Raw genomic sequence first — 18,031 nt, forward strand, 5'->3', positions numbered from 1 at the left:
GAAGTTTTACATTGAGACAAGTTGCACTCCATTTCAGCTCATCTCATTAAGATGAACTCTCTTCCTGAGTCCCTGAGAGTGAGATGCACAGGGATGCATTTCAGGGCAGCTTCTGTCCTTCATTCTTTTTCTAAACTCGCCTTTGTCCCCTCTTTTTAGGCATGCAGAAGGCCAGATTGAGCCAGCCACTTTCCTAGCTACATACCTACCTTTCATCTGGGCAAAAGAGAACATTGTAGTGTCTCTGAAAATAGAGGAATGTGAGGTGGGTACGGTCATCCTGAGAAACCTGTGGTTCACAGTGGCCACGTCATCCTGGGAAATCTGTGGTTCACAGTGGCCCTCTTTCCTGATGTGTACACTAGATAGCCTCTGAAAAGAATGATTAGGTCTCAAATATGCAGCCATTCTATTGATAATACTTGTTCAGTATTCCTTCCAGAATCATGGTGGGAATCAGAGGTACCTCTTTATAGTCTTTCGGTAATATAACTTCAAGAGCAAACATCCTTGCAAGTTCCTAGTCATAAGCTGTTTTGTGGCTGTGATTCAGTGTGCTTATGTGTTGGCTACGGAGCATCTTCCCCCTGAGGTCCTGAGGATTCAGTGCTGCTACTCTGCCTGCTGCCAGGGTACCCCGGTTGGAGGTTTCTTCTTCCTCCTAAGTGTTAAACTTCTGAAATTCCAAATAAACTCGGCGTGGCAAAACCCTGGGAAACACTGAGTTGATGAATACAAGTCAAAATCTGTGTCGCTGTACCTTGGAACAAGTGTGGTAAGAATGGCAGTTCAGCATTCTGGAGCAATGATACATAAATGAGTAAAATAGAATTAAGTAACAGGAATACTCTGAGAAGCCAGCTTGAAAAGACACTTTGAGAGCAGGGGCAGGATGATTGATGTCCTTGGTACCCTTTCATTGTCAGTGGCCACGGGAAGAAATTAGATCATGAATGTTGAAAGACTGAGCTGTGTTCTCATGCCGTAATCCTCCCCATATGCATGAATCTCTAAGACCTGATCTAGTTATACCATTTTGCCTGTGTTCAGTACCCAAATGTAATGTTCCATTGGCTATAGGATAATTTTTAAAAATCTGTAAGAAGACCCCTAACAACCTACTGGCTCTGGATTCTGCATTTCTTACCCGTGTCCTTTTGAGCCCCTATCCCTGCTGTGCTGTGTTGCCCAGCCTTGACCCCACCCCCACTCCCGTCCTTTCAGCTCCTGAGCCACACTTCCCCTTCCTGCCCACGCTTGTCATTCAGTTATCCTCTCAGCCTAGAGACCGCCCGTCTTTCTGACCGAGTCCATTTCCCAGCTGTAACCCAGCTTGAATCTTACTTCTTCAGTAGGGTTTTTGTTGATAAATAGAGTAAGTTAGGCCCCTGTGGTGGGATGTGAAGGCGGGTGCCACTGAAGTAGTTTCGACTGTTACAGTAGATGAGCCGTATAGTGTAGTTGAGCTCCATGAAGACAGAGCTGTGTCCTTTATTTTCCCATTACTGCACACTGCATCTGTCATAGAGGTGTTCACTAAGTCTCGTGGACAGTTGATGGGACTAGAATCCACGTTCTAGTCTGTGGGCCTCTGTCATTCACTGGGGACCAGTAGAAGTTCAAGGATGTTGAACAGCCTCAAAGACAGAGTACTTGAATAATTTGGGGCAGTGAATCTGGCATGCTTGATTCCAAGGAAGGAAGATTGGGAGCTGCCTCGAGTCCTAAATGCAAGTGCGTGAGGTATTTAAATTCTGTGACAGGTGATTCTGTCTCTTGCAGAGCATCAAGAACATACTTGTGTGCTCCAGTGTCCAGATGCAAGGTGCCACTTCCTTGGAGCGACTGTGGTTTTCTGCAGTCTCTTGTTGGTTACTTTATTTTCACTGGTCAAGGGCTGTGACATTCTAATGAGTATTGTAGTAGCTGTAAGACCATTTCTTCTGGAGGAAGTCATGCGCTAGTCTTTTATTAGACTATAAACTCGCCAAATGAAGAAGGGAACTACCTAGTGATGGCATCACACAGAGTTAAATTTGTACTGTGTTTAAGACCTTTGAAAATGAAGATAGCCTGCTCTGGAATCCTGTCTTGAGCAACTAAGATATTAAACATCATAATGGCTTGGTGAATTTATGTATTCAATTGCTCTGTACTAAGAAACTCTCACATTTAAGCATGCTTACTGCTCTTGCAGAGGACCTGAGTTTAGTTTCCAGCACCCATGTGGGGCAGTTCATAACTGCTTGTAATTCCAGCTCCAGGGGATGTGCTGCCCTCTTCTGGTCTCCTCCAGTACTGCACACAAATGCATAAACACACATACAGATACTCACACATACACATATTCTTAATTAAAAAAAAAACTTGTAAAAAATGAAAAACAGCTAGTAGAGATGGCACCTGAACTTTGTCCTTTTAACTCTTCCTTTCCCTGTAGCCCATAGTCCATCTGGTAACTCAGTATTGTTGACTTTTGTCTTTTGATCAGACACCATGCTCTAACCCAGACTTGACATACTTGGAAAAGTTTGAGGTTGTGTTAAAGGATGGAAGCTGCTCTATTCAAACTTGCCTTTTTTGGTGGGCTGGGGATGTGACTTCAGGTCATCATGCTTGGCCTGCATACACTTTACTGAGCCCTTTCTCCAGCCTCAATTGCTAGTAATTTTATTATAGGTTTAGAAATAAACTGTTTTCCATTGGTGGTATATGTGCATGTATGTATTTATACCTATGTGCACATTAGGTTTTTTCCTTCTTCCTTCCTTCCTTCCTTCCTTCCTTCCTTTCTTTCTTTCTTTCTTTCTTTCTTTCTTTCTTTCTTTCTTTCTTTCTGTTTTGGTGTTTTGAGGCAGGGTTTCTCTGTATAACCATGGATGTACTGGAACTCACTCTGTAGACCAGGCTGGCCTCAAACTCACAGAGATGCACCTGCCTCTGTCTCCTGGGTGCTGTATATGAAGTTTCTATTATTCATTTGCTCACTGTCTTACTGTTCTATGCTGTGAAGAGACACTGTGACCAAAGCAACTCTTATAAAAGAAAGCATTTAATTGGAGCTTGCTTGCAGGTTGAGGCTTAGTCCATCATCAGGGCAGGAAGCATGGCACTGAGCATGGCCTTGGAGCAATAGCTGAGAACCACATCCTGATTTGCCAGCATAGAGAGATGCTGTGCTGGATGTCGACTTTTGTAACCTTGAAGCCCACCCCAGTGACACATGTATTCAACAAGGCCACACCTGCTAATCCTTCTCAAATAGTGCCATTCCCTGGTGACTAAATCTTCAAATATATGAACTGGGGTGGGGCATTCTTCAAACTACCACACTCATAACTTCTTGTAGCAATCAGGTTTGACCTAGCCCTTTCAAACAGAAGAATTTCAATGATATTTCTATTTAGCTCACTCCATTCTCTGTCTAAACAATTTCTCCAGTGCTAAATTTAAATGTAGAAATTTATATCCAAGTTCATTGGGAATGGTCATGCAGGAGGGACCTAACAAATACATCTGCTGAACAAATAGAATGTGTGAAGTCTTGGATGCTTCAACACCAACACATTTCTCCTTATCTATCTCTCCCAGCCTTAGTGTTCCTGCAACTCCACCACTAGTGGGTAGATCCCAGCATAAGGCAGCTCCATACAATGACAGCCCCTTTCCCTGTATACTAAGCACTTCCTTTCCAGCAAATTGTCACTTGAGGACATAGTATACATTCTATTTAGTGTGTCTGTGGAGAAGTGAATTTTGTCTTCAGCTACATAGAGGCTCAATTCTTTTTAAACTCCAGATACAGATATAAAATATGGATTAAACTTTTCTAGGGGATGAATAAACAGAGAAACTAAGAGGTTTGGCTTCCTGCTGGCCAGAGGAGGAGTTAAACAATGTGGAAATAAACTGGAAGCAAAACAACTTGTGTATTCCCATGACGCCCTGTGGAAACACAGTTCTGATGGGACTTGGGGTTGTGAGTCACTTTTCTCAAGGGAGCTTCCGCGTGTTACCAGATCCAGGCTTAGAGTACCTGCACGGCAACCATAGCCACCAAATAGTCACTGTGTGCCAGATACCGTGCCTAGTGTTTTATGTACATGGGGAGGCGTAGCAACATCCCTGACTGAGCAGTTATTTCCTGCTTTACACACAAGGAAGCTGCATTGGGGAAGAACACTCTCACCTGTTGATGGGAACTGGGGCAAATAACTTACCCTTCAGGGTTCTTTTTCTTAACTTCCTTGTTAAAGGAGGATGATGGCCAGTCACCCATCAGTGGGAGAGCTTTTTCACTTCAGCCTTCATAATTTGGGGGCTCATCACTGGTGCAGCTGGTGTCTGGGCCCATAGACACTATCTTGAGATACTGGTAAATGTGGGATGAGCGGGTGAGATTCCACTCAGCTGGGGTAAAGGGCCTAATTTTTCTTGCTGAAACTAAGAATTTGGAGAGACAATGAAATGTGACTGACTTTCCATAAGCAAGGTCAGGCTAGCTGTTTTCATATTTCCTAAATCATGTGACCGCTACTGCCCGGTACCAGGTCATTTGGGAGGTGACTCATTTGGGAGGGTGCCAATTTGGTGATGCTGAAATAAAACCACTGGCTTCATTTCTATGGATTTTTCTCTCTCTCTTTATTCTCCTTTCTTATGTCTATCAGGAAACATCACAGTGGTCATACTTAGGCCCAGCAGGCTGATAGTCAAGGGTGTTTGCCTAAGCTCTCTGAAGTGCAGAGCTTAAATGTCTCCATTCTAAGGGGCTCACATTCAGTTACCCAGAGGATCTGAGGTCTCACCTCTCCCTCCTGCTGGGATTGGGAAAGCCACACCTGTGGTTTTTGGCAAGCGTGTGGAACGGTTAATCCTCATTGTTAATTTGATGATAGACGCATACCTCTGGCTGTCTGTGAGGGTGTCTCCAGAAAGATCCATCCTGAATGTGGGCGGCATCACTCCATGGGGACTAGCACCAACATTCCTCTGTCTGGGCTTCATGCCTGTGGATGCGAAGTGACCAGCTGTCTCACGCCCCTGTTCCCTGGCCTTCCCCAGCATGATAGGCCATGCCCTCAAACCATGAGCCAAATAATCTTTAAGTTTCATCTATCAAGTATTTTGTCAAAGCAGTGAGAAAGGGAATTAAAGGGGCTGGAGAAAGGGCTCAGTGGTTAGAGCACATACTGTGCTCACAGAGGACCTGAGTTTGCTTTTAGCACCCATGTGGGGGTGCTCATAACCACCTGTAACTCCAGCTCCAGGGGTCCTGATGTTCTCTACTGCCCTCCTCATTCATGTATATAAACATACACAAAGATATATATATATATATATATATGCATAATTTGAAAAATTAAATATCATATGAAATGAAAAACAACTAACTGATACAGATGGCCCCTGAGTTCCCGCCTTTAATGGTTGTTTCCCCCTGTAAATGGTTAGTCCTGCTGCTAACTTATTTCTATGCCGGTGACTTAAGGCTATGACCAGACCCTGTGCTCTAACTCAGACTTGCCTTAATTGGAGATGTTTGGCTTCTGTGCTCCTTGAGGGATGGAAGCTGATTCCCTCACATTTACCTTCCTCAATGGACTCCAGACAGAATTTATGCCTTGTGCTGGATACGTTTTTTCAACACAAGCTACGTTCATTTAGGAAGCAGGAACCTCAATTGAGTAAATATCCCCTACCAGACTGGCCTATGGGAAATGTTCTTGATTGTTGATTGGTGTGGTAGGACCCTGCCCAGCGTGGCACTAGAAAAAGTAGGCAGAGCAAACCAATACACAGCACTCTTCCATGGCCTCTGCGTCAGTTCCTGCCTCTAGGTTTCTGTCCTGCTTGAGTTCCTGCCCTGATTTCCTTCAGTGGTAGTGCGTTATCTGGAAGTGTAAGATGAAATAAACCATTTCCTTCCCAAACTGCTTTTGATCATTGTGTTTGATCACAGAAATAGAGATCTAAGGCATGCTCCAAGCCAGTTATTTGTTGACTCTGTGTGTGTGTGTGTGTGTGTGTGTGTGTGTGTGTGTGTGTGTGTGTGCCATTCTGTTACATGGTCCTTAACCCGACCCTGGGTTAAGTGACTCTGGTGATATTTAGTTACAGCACCAAACACATCAGAATCAGATGATCTTTCTGCGCTTGGCCCCCAAACTCAGGTAGGAGTGGACAGGCAGAGAATGCTGTCAGCCACCACGCTAGGCCATTTGCCCCCTCTCTGGCTCTTCTTAGAGAGCACAATCCAGAATGTTTTGCTTTAGACCAGGGCTTCATTGCACCTGAATTGTCAGTGTGCCTGGTGTATAACACAGAAACTGCCATGAGGCTTACCTTATGCCTTCACACTTCTTATCATATATGACACTGTCATACGTGGCACTTTATTCATATAAAATACCTACCCAGCAGGATTGGACCCCTCCCCAAGAAGATCAGTATTTCTCTAGAGGGGGTCAGAGAGCAGAGGGCTTAGAGACAGAGTCTGGGGTCTTGGCTCTGGCTTTGCGAAACCCCTACACATTCAGCTCTCAGAAGCCTGGACAGATTGTCTTTCATGTCTAACCATCTGGATTCTCCTGTTTATAACGCCGCTCTCCTTGACTTGGCTTGGGACTAAATTGAAATGATTAAAGGACTTGATGGGAGCGTCCTTAGCATTCGGTTATGGAGGTAGCATTAATAATGCCAGGAAGAGAATCTGTCAAAGGCTGGTGTTCTCCTATTGCACGTTTCTTCTTTGCTGAGGCTCACTGAAGTAGTGATTGTAATTATGTGGGTTCATTCATCATTTGGAAAGTTAGTTTGGGGTTCTATTTTGTTTTGTTCTAATGTGCTGCTCTGGATCTACCCCCTGGAGGTTTAATTATTCAAATGTAGGACATGGCTGTTAGTACCCTTGTGTTTTAAAGATCTACGGATAGTTATTCTCTATCAGCCAGCACTGAGAAGCACTTCTCTCAGTTTTTTTTTTTTTTTTTTTTTTTTTTGGAGTGAAAAAGGCTAGATCCGGTTATTGAACTTAAGGCAAAGTTTAGCTACTTAAGTACAGAGACCTGAAGTCACTAAAATAATTGAAGTACCAGATTTATTTTCCCAATTGGCACTGCTATCTAGAATCCTACTGGGATCCTGCTTTCCCTACAACACAATGTACATAGTATCAGTCCGTCATTCTCTGATATCCTTTTAACTCTTGGTAACTCAAGAGTGATACAGTTTACATCCTATTGTTATCTGAGGATGAGGATACTGAGACCTATGCAACAGCCCACTCAAGTCCGTCTTGGCTATTGTAGTCTAGAGCCCAGACACCTACCACAGTGCTCTACTATGTAAAGATGTGTGGATGTAGACAAAGGGTGTGCTCTTGCAGACATAGTGTTTGCATTTGCTTGCAATGTTTTGGTTGAGAATGCTGACAAAAGGATGCCTCTATCCATATGAGGGTCTCTGTACCCCCCAAAGTGGTTCCTTAGGCAAACCACAAAGGGTGCTGGTTCTCAAGTTGCTTATGCATTGGATTCATCTGGGAAGCTTCCCAGCTGCCTGATTCCCACCCCCAGAGGTTGGTGTAGATCATCTAGGGTGTTGCCTGGCTGGGGAATAAGCTCCCCACGTGGTTGTAATGTGCAGCTGGAGCACAGAGCACTGTTGTCACAGGCAGCCGCTCTCTAGCTGCATGTTGAGCTGCCACTGGAGACAGGAAAGGAGCAGAGGCCCAGAGCACAACTCAGTGCTGACCTTTAACATTTGATGTCAGCATCCCTAGTTCATATACGGGACTCTTCCCCAAATCACCTCTTACTTGGTTATATAATACTTCATTTGCTTTTCATAAAGGAGCTAAGCATTGCTAAAATAGGGTAGTGACAGATTCTGTAACCCCGTAAGTAAGATACAGATTGAACTCATCCTCCGATAGTCTGATGTCTTACATACAGTGAAGCTGCTAGAGGTTAGACCTGAGAGGAGTTCTCTCCAAGGTGTAAAAACAAAAGGCAACTGAAGGCTGGAGGTGGCTCAGTGGTAAAGCATGCGTCTAACATGCCAGGCGCTGAATTCAGTCTCCCAGTTCCTCCCCGACACACTCAATTCAGAACTCTTTCTGCCCAAGTCACAAAATGGATCAGTGCTTAAGAGGATTTACTGCTTGTGTACAGGACTGAAATGTGATTCCCCAGCATCTACATGGTGGCTCACAACCACCTCTTAACTCCATTTCTGGGGAGCCGATGCTCTCTTCTGTCCTGTACAGGCATCTGCACACATCTGCTTCACATAAACTCAGGCAGGTACACATACACACACATAAAAGAAAGTATGTTTCTTGAAAAAATATATTGTTGTGGTTTTCCTAACAATATAGTTAGTAGTAAGAACACAAGGCAAGAGAAGGTTTGCCTACACCATGGTTTTGGACCCTCTGTAGTACAACAGTATGGTGGATTTTGGGGGAGGATTGCTATTTGGTTTTTTTTTTATATAGTTTTTTTTGAATCATAATTACATCATTTCCCCCTTCCCTTTTCTCCCTCTAACCCTTCCCATGCACACACCCATCTCCCTCTCAAATTCATGATCTCTTTAGTTATTGATATGTATATATTCGTTAATACACAAATACAGCCTGCTCAGTCTGTAATGTTACCTGAATGTATATAATCTCTGAGCTGACCACTTGGTATTAGATAAGCAGTTGTGGGCCTCTTCTCTGGGAAGACCATTTCTCTTTTCCCTTGGGAGATGGCATGGCACTTTCTGGTACCATGAAAGCTGGTCCTCTGGGAGGTGGCTTTTAGGTCAATTCCAACTCCAGTCCTCTGGGTCTTGTATCTGAAGTACATGATGTCTTCAGCAATAAGGACTTACCTTCTATCTCTGGGGGCAGCCAAGGGCAATAGCCCATAATATTTTGAGAGTCTCTTGGAAAACCCTAACCAACAACTCAAAAGGGGGATTTTCATGGTTGGGATTTTTGTTAGACAGTCTATGGCCCTTGGAGGTAGTGTTGTCAGCCCACATGGGAAGATTTCATTTAAACTGTGTGTGTTTGTATGTGTGTGTGTGTGTGTTTGTGTGTGTATATGTGTGTGTGTATATGTATATATGTGTATATGTATGTGTATATATATATATATGTGTGTGTGTGTGTGTGTTTTATCTCCCTACCTAAAATTATACATCATAAATATGTAATTTTATATATGTATGTATGTATATGATATGTAATTTTAGGCAGGGGATAACAGTATGCTTCCTTATAACTTTGGCATACATTCTTACTGTATTTATCTCTCCATTTTGCTCCTTTCCCTCTTCAAGTCACCTGTAGCCTGCTACTCCCCTCTATTGCTCTCCCCCTACCCATGGTCCCTTTTTACTTACCTGGTTTCTGCAATGACTCCAGGTTTTATACTGACATTGTTTTAACTGAGAGGAAATTAGTAGACTATAAAAGGAACCGCTTTAAGTCATATTTAGTACACTCAATTCTGTCTAGATATGTAGCATTTGTATCACTCTGAGAGAACATGTCTCCTTCAAATCCTTTTCCTCTCCAAAGCCCATCACACCTGGCTGTCCTCCTTTCTTAAGCCCTCGCTAGTTACTGGGGCACTTGTCTCTCCCTTTTCAGTTTGGGGATCTGCTTTCTTGTTGTTTACTTTGTGCTGATAATACTTGGTGCATATTTCAGAGGTCATGCTTATCTTAAGTCATGTGGGCAAGTGTGGGGGTGGCGTTTGCAAAGCTAGAATGCAAATTCGGAGTATCAGTCAATCACCCTCGAACATGCTGTAAATTGCCGATTGTGCATGCTGAGTACGATGTTGGGTGAAGGACCCTGTTCAGTGATGTGTAGGACTTCAAGGGGAGTGCCCACAGAGGGTAAACGTCAGGGGCAGGAGGCCCAGGGAGGCCAGCCTGCAGATGCAGCCACCCTGCATTTGGAACAGAGGAGAAACGTCACACAGGTTGTTACTGGAGGGAGACTGAAGAGATTTGTGACAGCGTGTGGCACAGGGCTGGCACAGGTTAGGTGCCGAGTGTTTACTGGATCTGCTTCTGAAGTTTGCCTCATCAGATCTGAATATGCAGTGCCTTCCAAAAACCACGTTAGAATGCAGCTGCCCGGCTCTTCCGCAGCCAGCATGGCCTTCCCTGCCCTCCCGTGTCGTCTTCTGCATGGACCCAGCAGCTATTACCGCACCCCTCTTAGGAGTTGTCCCATCACTCCTTCAACTATAGTTTGATGGGCATCGCCTGCCCTACTAGATAGGCTCCTGAAGCTTGGGCAGCTGATTTCCATGTCTGTACTTGATTGTATAGTGCTCAGGGCAATATGTTTTAGGTAAAACCAGGCTCCCTTGTAAGACACATTCCATTTCTTAATCAATGAGACCATCCACTGGATGTGCTGGATGCTAAGGATTCAAAGTAATGTATCTAGAAGATCTTGCAATAATGAGATGAACTCTCTTGAAAGAAATGACTGAAGCCAGAAAGGAAGTTAATCAGAGACAGGCCCACTATGGCAGCTCAAAGGTTGATAGTGTCAATGAAAAAGTGATGATAGCATTCAGTGAACAGGTGTTGGAATCAGGAATCTGTCCACATGTACATGTCGGGAATGGACAGCCTAGCCCAAGAAAGCAGCAAGTACAGAACAGAGTTGACACTCCATCCTGTCAAAGTCATGTATTACGTATTCTAGGCATTGGGCCATAGGATTCATGACAGCTCAATGATTGAAGTGTGAAAGCAATCAGAGATAATATGTAAATGAGCAAGCATGTCTGTGTCCCAAAATAACATTAGCTGTAGACACCAAAATTAACCTTTCATAAAATGTTCCATGTTCTTTGAATAGTAGTCCTTTGATCCTCTCATTTTAGAGTTTAAAGGCATTTTTTAACTCATGGGTCATACACAGACAGTCACAGTGCCAGATGCGGCCCCTAGCTGCAGTTTACTGATGCTTTTGTAGGAGCAAGGGTGTGTGAGAGCATGTCATCAGGACAGATGTCAGTGCATGGCTGTGCAGGTTTTGATGGCGTCTGAGTAGAGGCTGAGCTTTCTAGCATGGTTTGGCTGACAGTGACGCTAAAGTCCTCACATGGAGGAGAAAGGAGCTGAATATAGAACCACAAGGGTCCCCCAATGCCCTGGTGCTTATGGAATACAGCGGTGACTTTCTGCTCACTGGGTACTTCCAGCCTGTTCAGCAAGGAGAAAGCTACATGGGTAGAAAGATAAACTCACCCAGAGGAGGGAGTGAACAGAGGTAGTGAGTTCTCTGCACACAGGCAGCGGGCAGAAGGCCACAGGAGTCACTGACTGAGCTGAGACCAGGCCCTGTGGCTTTTCACCTCCACTCAGTTTCTTCTAGGCTGCCTCCATGCTCCTTGGTTATTTCTCATTCTATTATGGGCAACCTTTGTTGGGCCCTGCCCTTAGAGAGGGTTTGTTTTGAGTACAAGTTTGGGGTGGTCTGCCTAGAGGGACATAGCGGTCAGAGGGAGCTGCAGTGTGGCTGACAGAAAGCCCAGAGCAGCACCTTGCTGGTTATTGCAGCTGGGTGGATGATGGGCTTAGAGGACGGTGGAGAAGCCAAGTGAGAACACTGGAGGGAAGGAGGAACTTGGGCGGTGGAGTTGGGAAAAGGCTCTGTTTCCTACACTTTTTCCCATGCAGGGCTCTTCTGTACTGTACTGTCCTAATCTGTAAGACTCTCCCATCAATACTTGGTAAGGTGGGCCTCGAGGCACAGAGACTACGATCCTATGCATCTGTTTCTTTGTTAACTTTAAAAAGAAATTACTTGGGTTGGGATGTCAAGGATATACTGACATTTGCTTTCTTCTCGTTCTTGTTCTGATCCTGTTGCCGTAGGACTTGGCTCAGGGGTGAATTAGAGACAAAATGGAGCAGCAGTCAGGATCTTAGTTTTATAAAAGGGACCATGTACACTAGGAGAAAAAAAATGAGCTTGAAAAAAAATAGAAGCAGGACCCAAAGAAAGCTGGCTGGTTACAGTACACAGCAGCTGCCTGGCTGTGAGTTGATGCATGAGTTATGCTGACCCAGGCACATGGTTCACCCTTTGGTCAAAATGGCCATTTAGGTTTGTTAAGAATATTATGTGACATAACAATGTAGTGTATGTATATGCAGGTGCACACAGGGATGGCTTCTAAAACAAACCCTGTAGAAATCTCCTTCCTGAACAACAACCCAGCAGTTTGTCTGGCATCTATGAAAAGTGTGAGATCAGGAGCAATGGCAGTGGGTCTGGATGTTGCTGTCCTGTGTGCCAAATGCTTGGTCCCCCCTTGGGAACTGCCTGGCTGACTTGGACTGAGGTTAACCCAGACTTGATGGGCATGAAGCTCTCTACATTATCTAACATGTAACCAGGGCTGAGCATCTGGTCAATAATCACTGAAGGTCACTCCCGTGTCACCCCTTGACAAGAACGGTTATATTCTCCCCTGCCAGGACTAGGCTAGGTTGAATGACTTTATTTACAGGGCAGTGCTGGAGAGACTGAGAATTTTGTACTGTCTGTGGCTTAAAAAATATACAAGTAACCGTTGTTCGTGGGTGATTACTCAAGGTGGCTACATTAGTTGATTTGGTGTGGCTGTGGCAGAGGCGGACAGAAGCAACTTGAGTAAGGAAAGATTTGTCTTGGCTCACAGTTTTAGAGAGCTGGTCATCATGGCAGCGGAGGCATGGAAGAGCGGTTGAGATCATAGCAGCAGGAATGTGTGGTGGAGGCTGTTTACATCATGGTGGGCCACAGAGGGAGAAGACAGTGGCTGGATCAGGGCAGGGGATGGAGGCAGGTATAACCTTTACAACCCCCCGCCTCCAACTAGTCCACTAGTGTCATACTTTCAGCTAGGCCCAACCTCCTAAAGGGTCAGGGCCTCCTGGATTAGCAGGACCAGGGCCCAAAATCATTTAGAACATGAGGAGACATTTTGGATTCATACCAGTAACAGTGTTTAAGGGTGCCTTTGACTTGTTGGCCACTTCCACTAAATTTAGACTATCAGAATAGCATAACCCAAAGTGTGCAGCTTTACTGTGCTTCCCTGCGTTTGGCCGGTATTATTTTGTTAATTATAACATGTCTCATCCTTTGACTGCTGGTCTGTGTCTCCTTTTAAAAGGGTGGTGTAAAACCTCATAGTTAGAAATAAGCCTGTGCTGAGCTGTCTCCCAGCAGATTAATGTCACTGTCATGTTTTCTTAAGATTGAGAGGGTGCTGTTTTAAATTAATCCTATGAAATATTTATTATTTATAATATTGAATCATCTTGTGTCTTTAAAGGGAAGTGTGGTATGTGAATGGTGCTGTAAAATATTTTTCCGACAAACTTCATTGATGCTGACACGTACTTTGAAGGTTGGATGCTTTGCTTTGTATCTAAGTCTCTTTCCTTCTCATCTTTCAGTACACAAGGGTCTGGATCCCTGACCCAGATGAAGTGTGGCGCTCAGCTGAACTAACCCAGGACTACAAAGAGGGGGATAAGAGCCTGCAGCTGAGACTGGAAGATGACACAGTAAGTGCTGGTTCTTAAGGTGGGGATCCAACATCCGCCCTGATTGGGTCTGATGGTATATTGTGGTTAGATTTGTCTGCCCATTGGAGCTTCTGAGCTCCAAATTCTTGTTTTGTCACTGTTGATGACAGTGTATGTGAAAAGTGCCAACCCATGAGTCAGATTCATGGATGCCACATAAGAAATAAGTGCCTACTCAGGTTAGCAACTGAAGTTCCTTTGGGAGCTCAGACAAGAGTCTTTATGTTGGAGTGAAGGGAACAGGTTTGTTGTGTTGAGGCATCAGCAGAGGAGGAAACAATCCCCAGGAATAGGACAGGTGGTGGGAGCCTGGGCTCAGGGTACCTGGGGCCAACAGTTGGAAATGTTCATGCAGGAGCTATGTGTGCCCAATGCCCAAGACCCCAGTGTTGTATGTGGACCAGGGAAGGAATGTAAACCAGTGAACCCAGGACCCAGGTGGCCTATGAGGTGACAGGCAGCCATTTTATCCAGGGTATACACAAGGAGGCTGGTTTTAGACAAAGTGGTGGAATGATATGAAGAACTGGCTTTGAGATAGATGGGCTGCAGAGCAGGCATAGAGTGGATGGAAGGCTTGTGTGGAACCACAGTGCCTGGAATGTCTGCATTGTGTGAATTACTAACTGTCTTGCTGTTGTTCATTCTTCAAAGCATTTTGTTCTGTTTCCCACTCCCAACGGTTGGCTGAGCAACCTGTTGATTGAATGTTCTCCAGCCACCAATCCGCTCTGTATGAATTTGAGTACATCACTTTGAGTAGGACATTGGGGCAGGTGACTTTGAGGTGATCAGTGTGTCCTTCACCCTCAAGCTGACAGGCTTTGCTCATCATCTCTTGGTTCTGAGGGAAGAAACAAAACCACCAGCAGATGGAATCTTGTTTACCATGTTGAATAACTTCCCACCCCACACCCGAAACAAAATGAAATCAACCCACCCACTCGAATGGAGTGCCTTCTACTTACTCCAACAGATTTCACTTCAGTTGGTCTTTTCAAGTGGGTGGGTGTTTTTAAAAGCTCTATGAGGCAGTGAGGAATGAGCTGTCATGTTGCTAAAACAGCAGATGCTTGTGTCCCTCGCTGCACACAGCTTTGGCCCTGCATGACAGATCCTGGCAGCTGCCCATGGCCCATCTCTTCCTCTCCGGCTATGAGACTGGTCACTGTGGAACTGGAAGAAAGCCTGGGGCTGGAGATCAGCATAGGCTCTGAGCATGCGAGTCTCTCCCTGTCGCCCATGGGTTATGGCTGGCTTGAAGCTGGCCCCGAGAGTGATGGAGCACTGTATACTGGAGGTGGGGGCACAGGCATGGCATGGCTGGATGCTAGATGCTTGGAAAGCATTTCCTCTGAAGCTGACACCATCCTGTGAGACCACACTGGTGGACTTTCCAGCCCCCAAGGTAAAATGGTGTTGGTTTTAGTGCAGAAGCAAAGAGCAAAGAAGGTCAGATTTTCTGCTAGAAAAGCTGCATTCCAAACCCAGGCTCATAGCAGGACCACGTGCTTTACTGCCAATGGCCTCCTCTGATAAGGTATTCAGGGTGCTTACCATCCATCTAAGATGCCCCTCCCACTCTTGCTCAGTTATTTCTTCTAGTAAACTGTGGAATATAAGTGTAACCATGTGGTCCATTTTTAAGTGAACAGTTCAGTGGCATTTGCACTATTGCCGTGGTTACCATGCTCTTTTTCCATATGGCCAAACGGGACCTACCTCCATTGAACACCTTTTCCGTCTCGGCCTGCCACTGTGCCACCCTCTGTCTTTGACCCTGGCTGCACTAGGCACTTCATACACGTACAATCATGCGGTACGGGTGCTTGTTCCTTTGGCTTCGGTCACTTAGCAGAATGGAAGATGCTCTGTTTGGCAGCCAGAGAGAGAGAAGATAGTGACTTCTCTGGAGAAAAGAATAGAGTCATCTGTCTTTTTTTCCCTCTCTAGAGTCAGGATGAGCATAATGTGCTTATGTGCTCATACTTGGCCTGGTTCTCTGCTTTGAGATGGTGCTGGGCATTTCATGGATGCTAGCCTTGGGTTGATGTTGCACGACCTCTCTATGCTTTGCCCAGAGCAGAGCTCAGTGCAGGTCCAGTGCTCTCTCCTCTTCCCCACCTCCCTTGCAAACTGCTCCGCTCCTGCCCTCTACTGGCTGAAAACTCCCTGTTTCTGTGGTTTCACTTTGCTGGGTTCAGACTAAGTTTGTATAGCAGTCTTAGTGAGTGCTTCCTATGTGCATGTTTGTGAGTGGGAGGCTGCAGTGGAGACAGGGGACTGGCAGAGAGCTACCTGCTCTCCCTGCACAGTGACTCGTCTAAGCTGAACCAAGTGGGCTGGGATGAAAGGATGTTATATTGTTATCCAGATGTGGTGAAAGGATGTCATCCCGTTATCCAGATGTTCAGTTACTATCCAAAGAAGAAAGATGTTTGCAGGCCTGTTCAACCCCCACCCACTGCCAGTACAAGGAGGTGGCATCTCCACTTTATGCATGTTGTGGCCTCCCCTCTGTAGGAGCACATTGAGGAGCAATGCGGCTTGTTCTGTATGGCACATCATTCTTCATATGTCATGTTATAGGGCTGCAAATACTTGGTGAAGCCCTCTGAAGCCAGAATTAGCCGAGAGTGTTGGATTCTGGTAGCAGTGCTAAATTCAAGTTTCTGTTGTCAGTGGCTAAAAGAAATCTATTCTTAAGTACCCCTTCCCTGCTCCCCCTGGACACCCGCAAGCGGAGGGATCCGTGGCCTGGAGCGCTGAGTTGGCAACTCCGACCTCCCTTGTGCTGTGCTAAGCATTTCATTCCTTATCAATTTTCTGTAACCAATACCACTAGCTTATCTGTGGATATGTTCTTCCAAAATTTCATATGTGATTGTCTCTTCCTGCCTGGCAAGGTCTTCTTCTGAGAGAAGGATTGTCTTGGAAATGATGCAAAGCCCATGTTTCTTCCCTGGGACATGAAGACATGGGACTGAGTTTAAAGTTTTTCAGTTTGAAAATCGAAGGGCAGGATGGGATGAGCGCTCCGGGAGGGAGATCTGGTACAGTCACACAATACCACTAACTCAGCAGATGGCAAAGGCCAGCATACCATGAAGGCGCCTGTGTTGAGGGCCTGACTGTTCCTTTTAGGAAGTGGTGTAAACTTTAGGAAGACCTGTTACAAGGGATGCTGGGGACATGCCCTTGAAGAAGCGTTGGGATCCTGGTCCCCTTCTCCTTCATCTCTGTATCCTGCCTGCAGCAGACTGAGCAACTCTCCCCTAGTGTTCATTCTCTGCCATAAGGATCTGCATTGCTGTAGGCCAGAAAGGAATGGAGCCACGAGGTCACGACAGAACCTTCCAAAATCCTTAGCCCACTCAAGTCCTTTCTTCAGAAGCTGAAGATCCTGGGCATTTTGTTCAGAAAACTTACGGTTACCAACTCCAGAATTTCATGAGCTGAAAGTTAGCCTTCAACACTCCGTTTCCTTGTTCTTGCCTTCTGAAATTGTTGTCTGTGTCATCTCCATGTCACTGTTGAGCAGTTTACTGTGTGGAGAATGTTTGCATCAGAGGTTTCAAAGACAGACAGGGGCATTGATACATACATAAATAGGGGAGGATCCAAGAGGCCAGGCATCAGGGTGCATGCCTTTAATCCCAGCACTGGGAAGCAGAGGCCAGTAGATCTCTGTGAGTTCAAGGCCAGCCTGATCTATATATTGAGTTCCAGGACAGCCAGGGCCATGTAAAGACCCTGTCTCAAAAAAGAAAAGAAAAAGATCCAACAGAACATGACACACTCAGTAGTTTTCACATGGCATCTATTTGTTGCTAATTTTGCATTTGTTTCTTGTAACCACCTTTCTGTTAGTGTGGTCTCTTCTAGACCTTTGTCATGTGAAACATGTAGACCATGCAGAAACAGGCCCCCTACTCAGTTTGTCTTAGCAAATGGTGTACTTTGTGGCAGTTGAAAAGTTTACAGTGAAACTTACATGTGTTTTCCTACATGTTTCTGGCTTTTGTGTCCTTCTGAAGGTCTTCTCCCTTAAACTTAAAATGTTTGCTCATTTTCCTCCTTTTTGGCTTTTTCTCTTAGTTCTGGTTAAAATTTGTGTTCGCTTAAGAGAACTGTGCCTTAATTTCCCCCTAAACTTCTATCTAGTTTATTTACCAATTGTCCTAGTTAGGGTTTCTATTGCTTTAAAGAGACACATGACCACGGCAACTCTTATAAAGGAAAAAACATTTAATTGGGGTGGCTTACATTTTCAGAGGTTTGGTCCATTATCATCATGGTGCAACATGGTGGCGTGCAGGCAGACATGGTGCTGGAGACAGAGCTGAGATTTCTACATCTTGACTTGCAGGCAACAGGAAATGGTCTGTCTCACTGGGAGTAGCTTGAGCATAGGAGACCTTAA

The 18,031-nt window shown here is 45.1% G+C and overlaps 1 protein-coding gene across 2 annotated transcripts in view; it reads left to right on the top strand.

Moving 5' to 3' along the window:
• Positions 1–18,031, top strand: part of Myo5b (myosin VB) — a 291,674-nt gene that overhangs the window by 107,198 nt on the left and 166,445 nt on the right. For both annotated transcript variants that reach the window (XM_052742546.1, XM_052742545.1), the window contains exon 2: positions 13,477–13,587. In XM_052742546.1, the coding sequence (XP_052598506.1) occupies positions 13,477–13,587 (111 nt within the window). The remainder of the gene's footprint in view (positions 1–13,476; positions 13,588–18,031) is intronic.

Source organism: Peromyscus californicus, unplaced genomic scaffold (genome assembly GCF_007827085.1).
Source record: "Peromyscus californicus insignis strain IS unplaced genomic scaffold, ASM782708v3 Scaffold_17__1_contigs__length_78620276, whole genome shotgun sequence".
Classification (NCBI taxonomy): domain Eukaryota; kingdom Metazoa; phylum Chordata; class Mammalia; order Rodentia; family Cricetidae; genus Peromyscus; species Peromyscus californicus.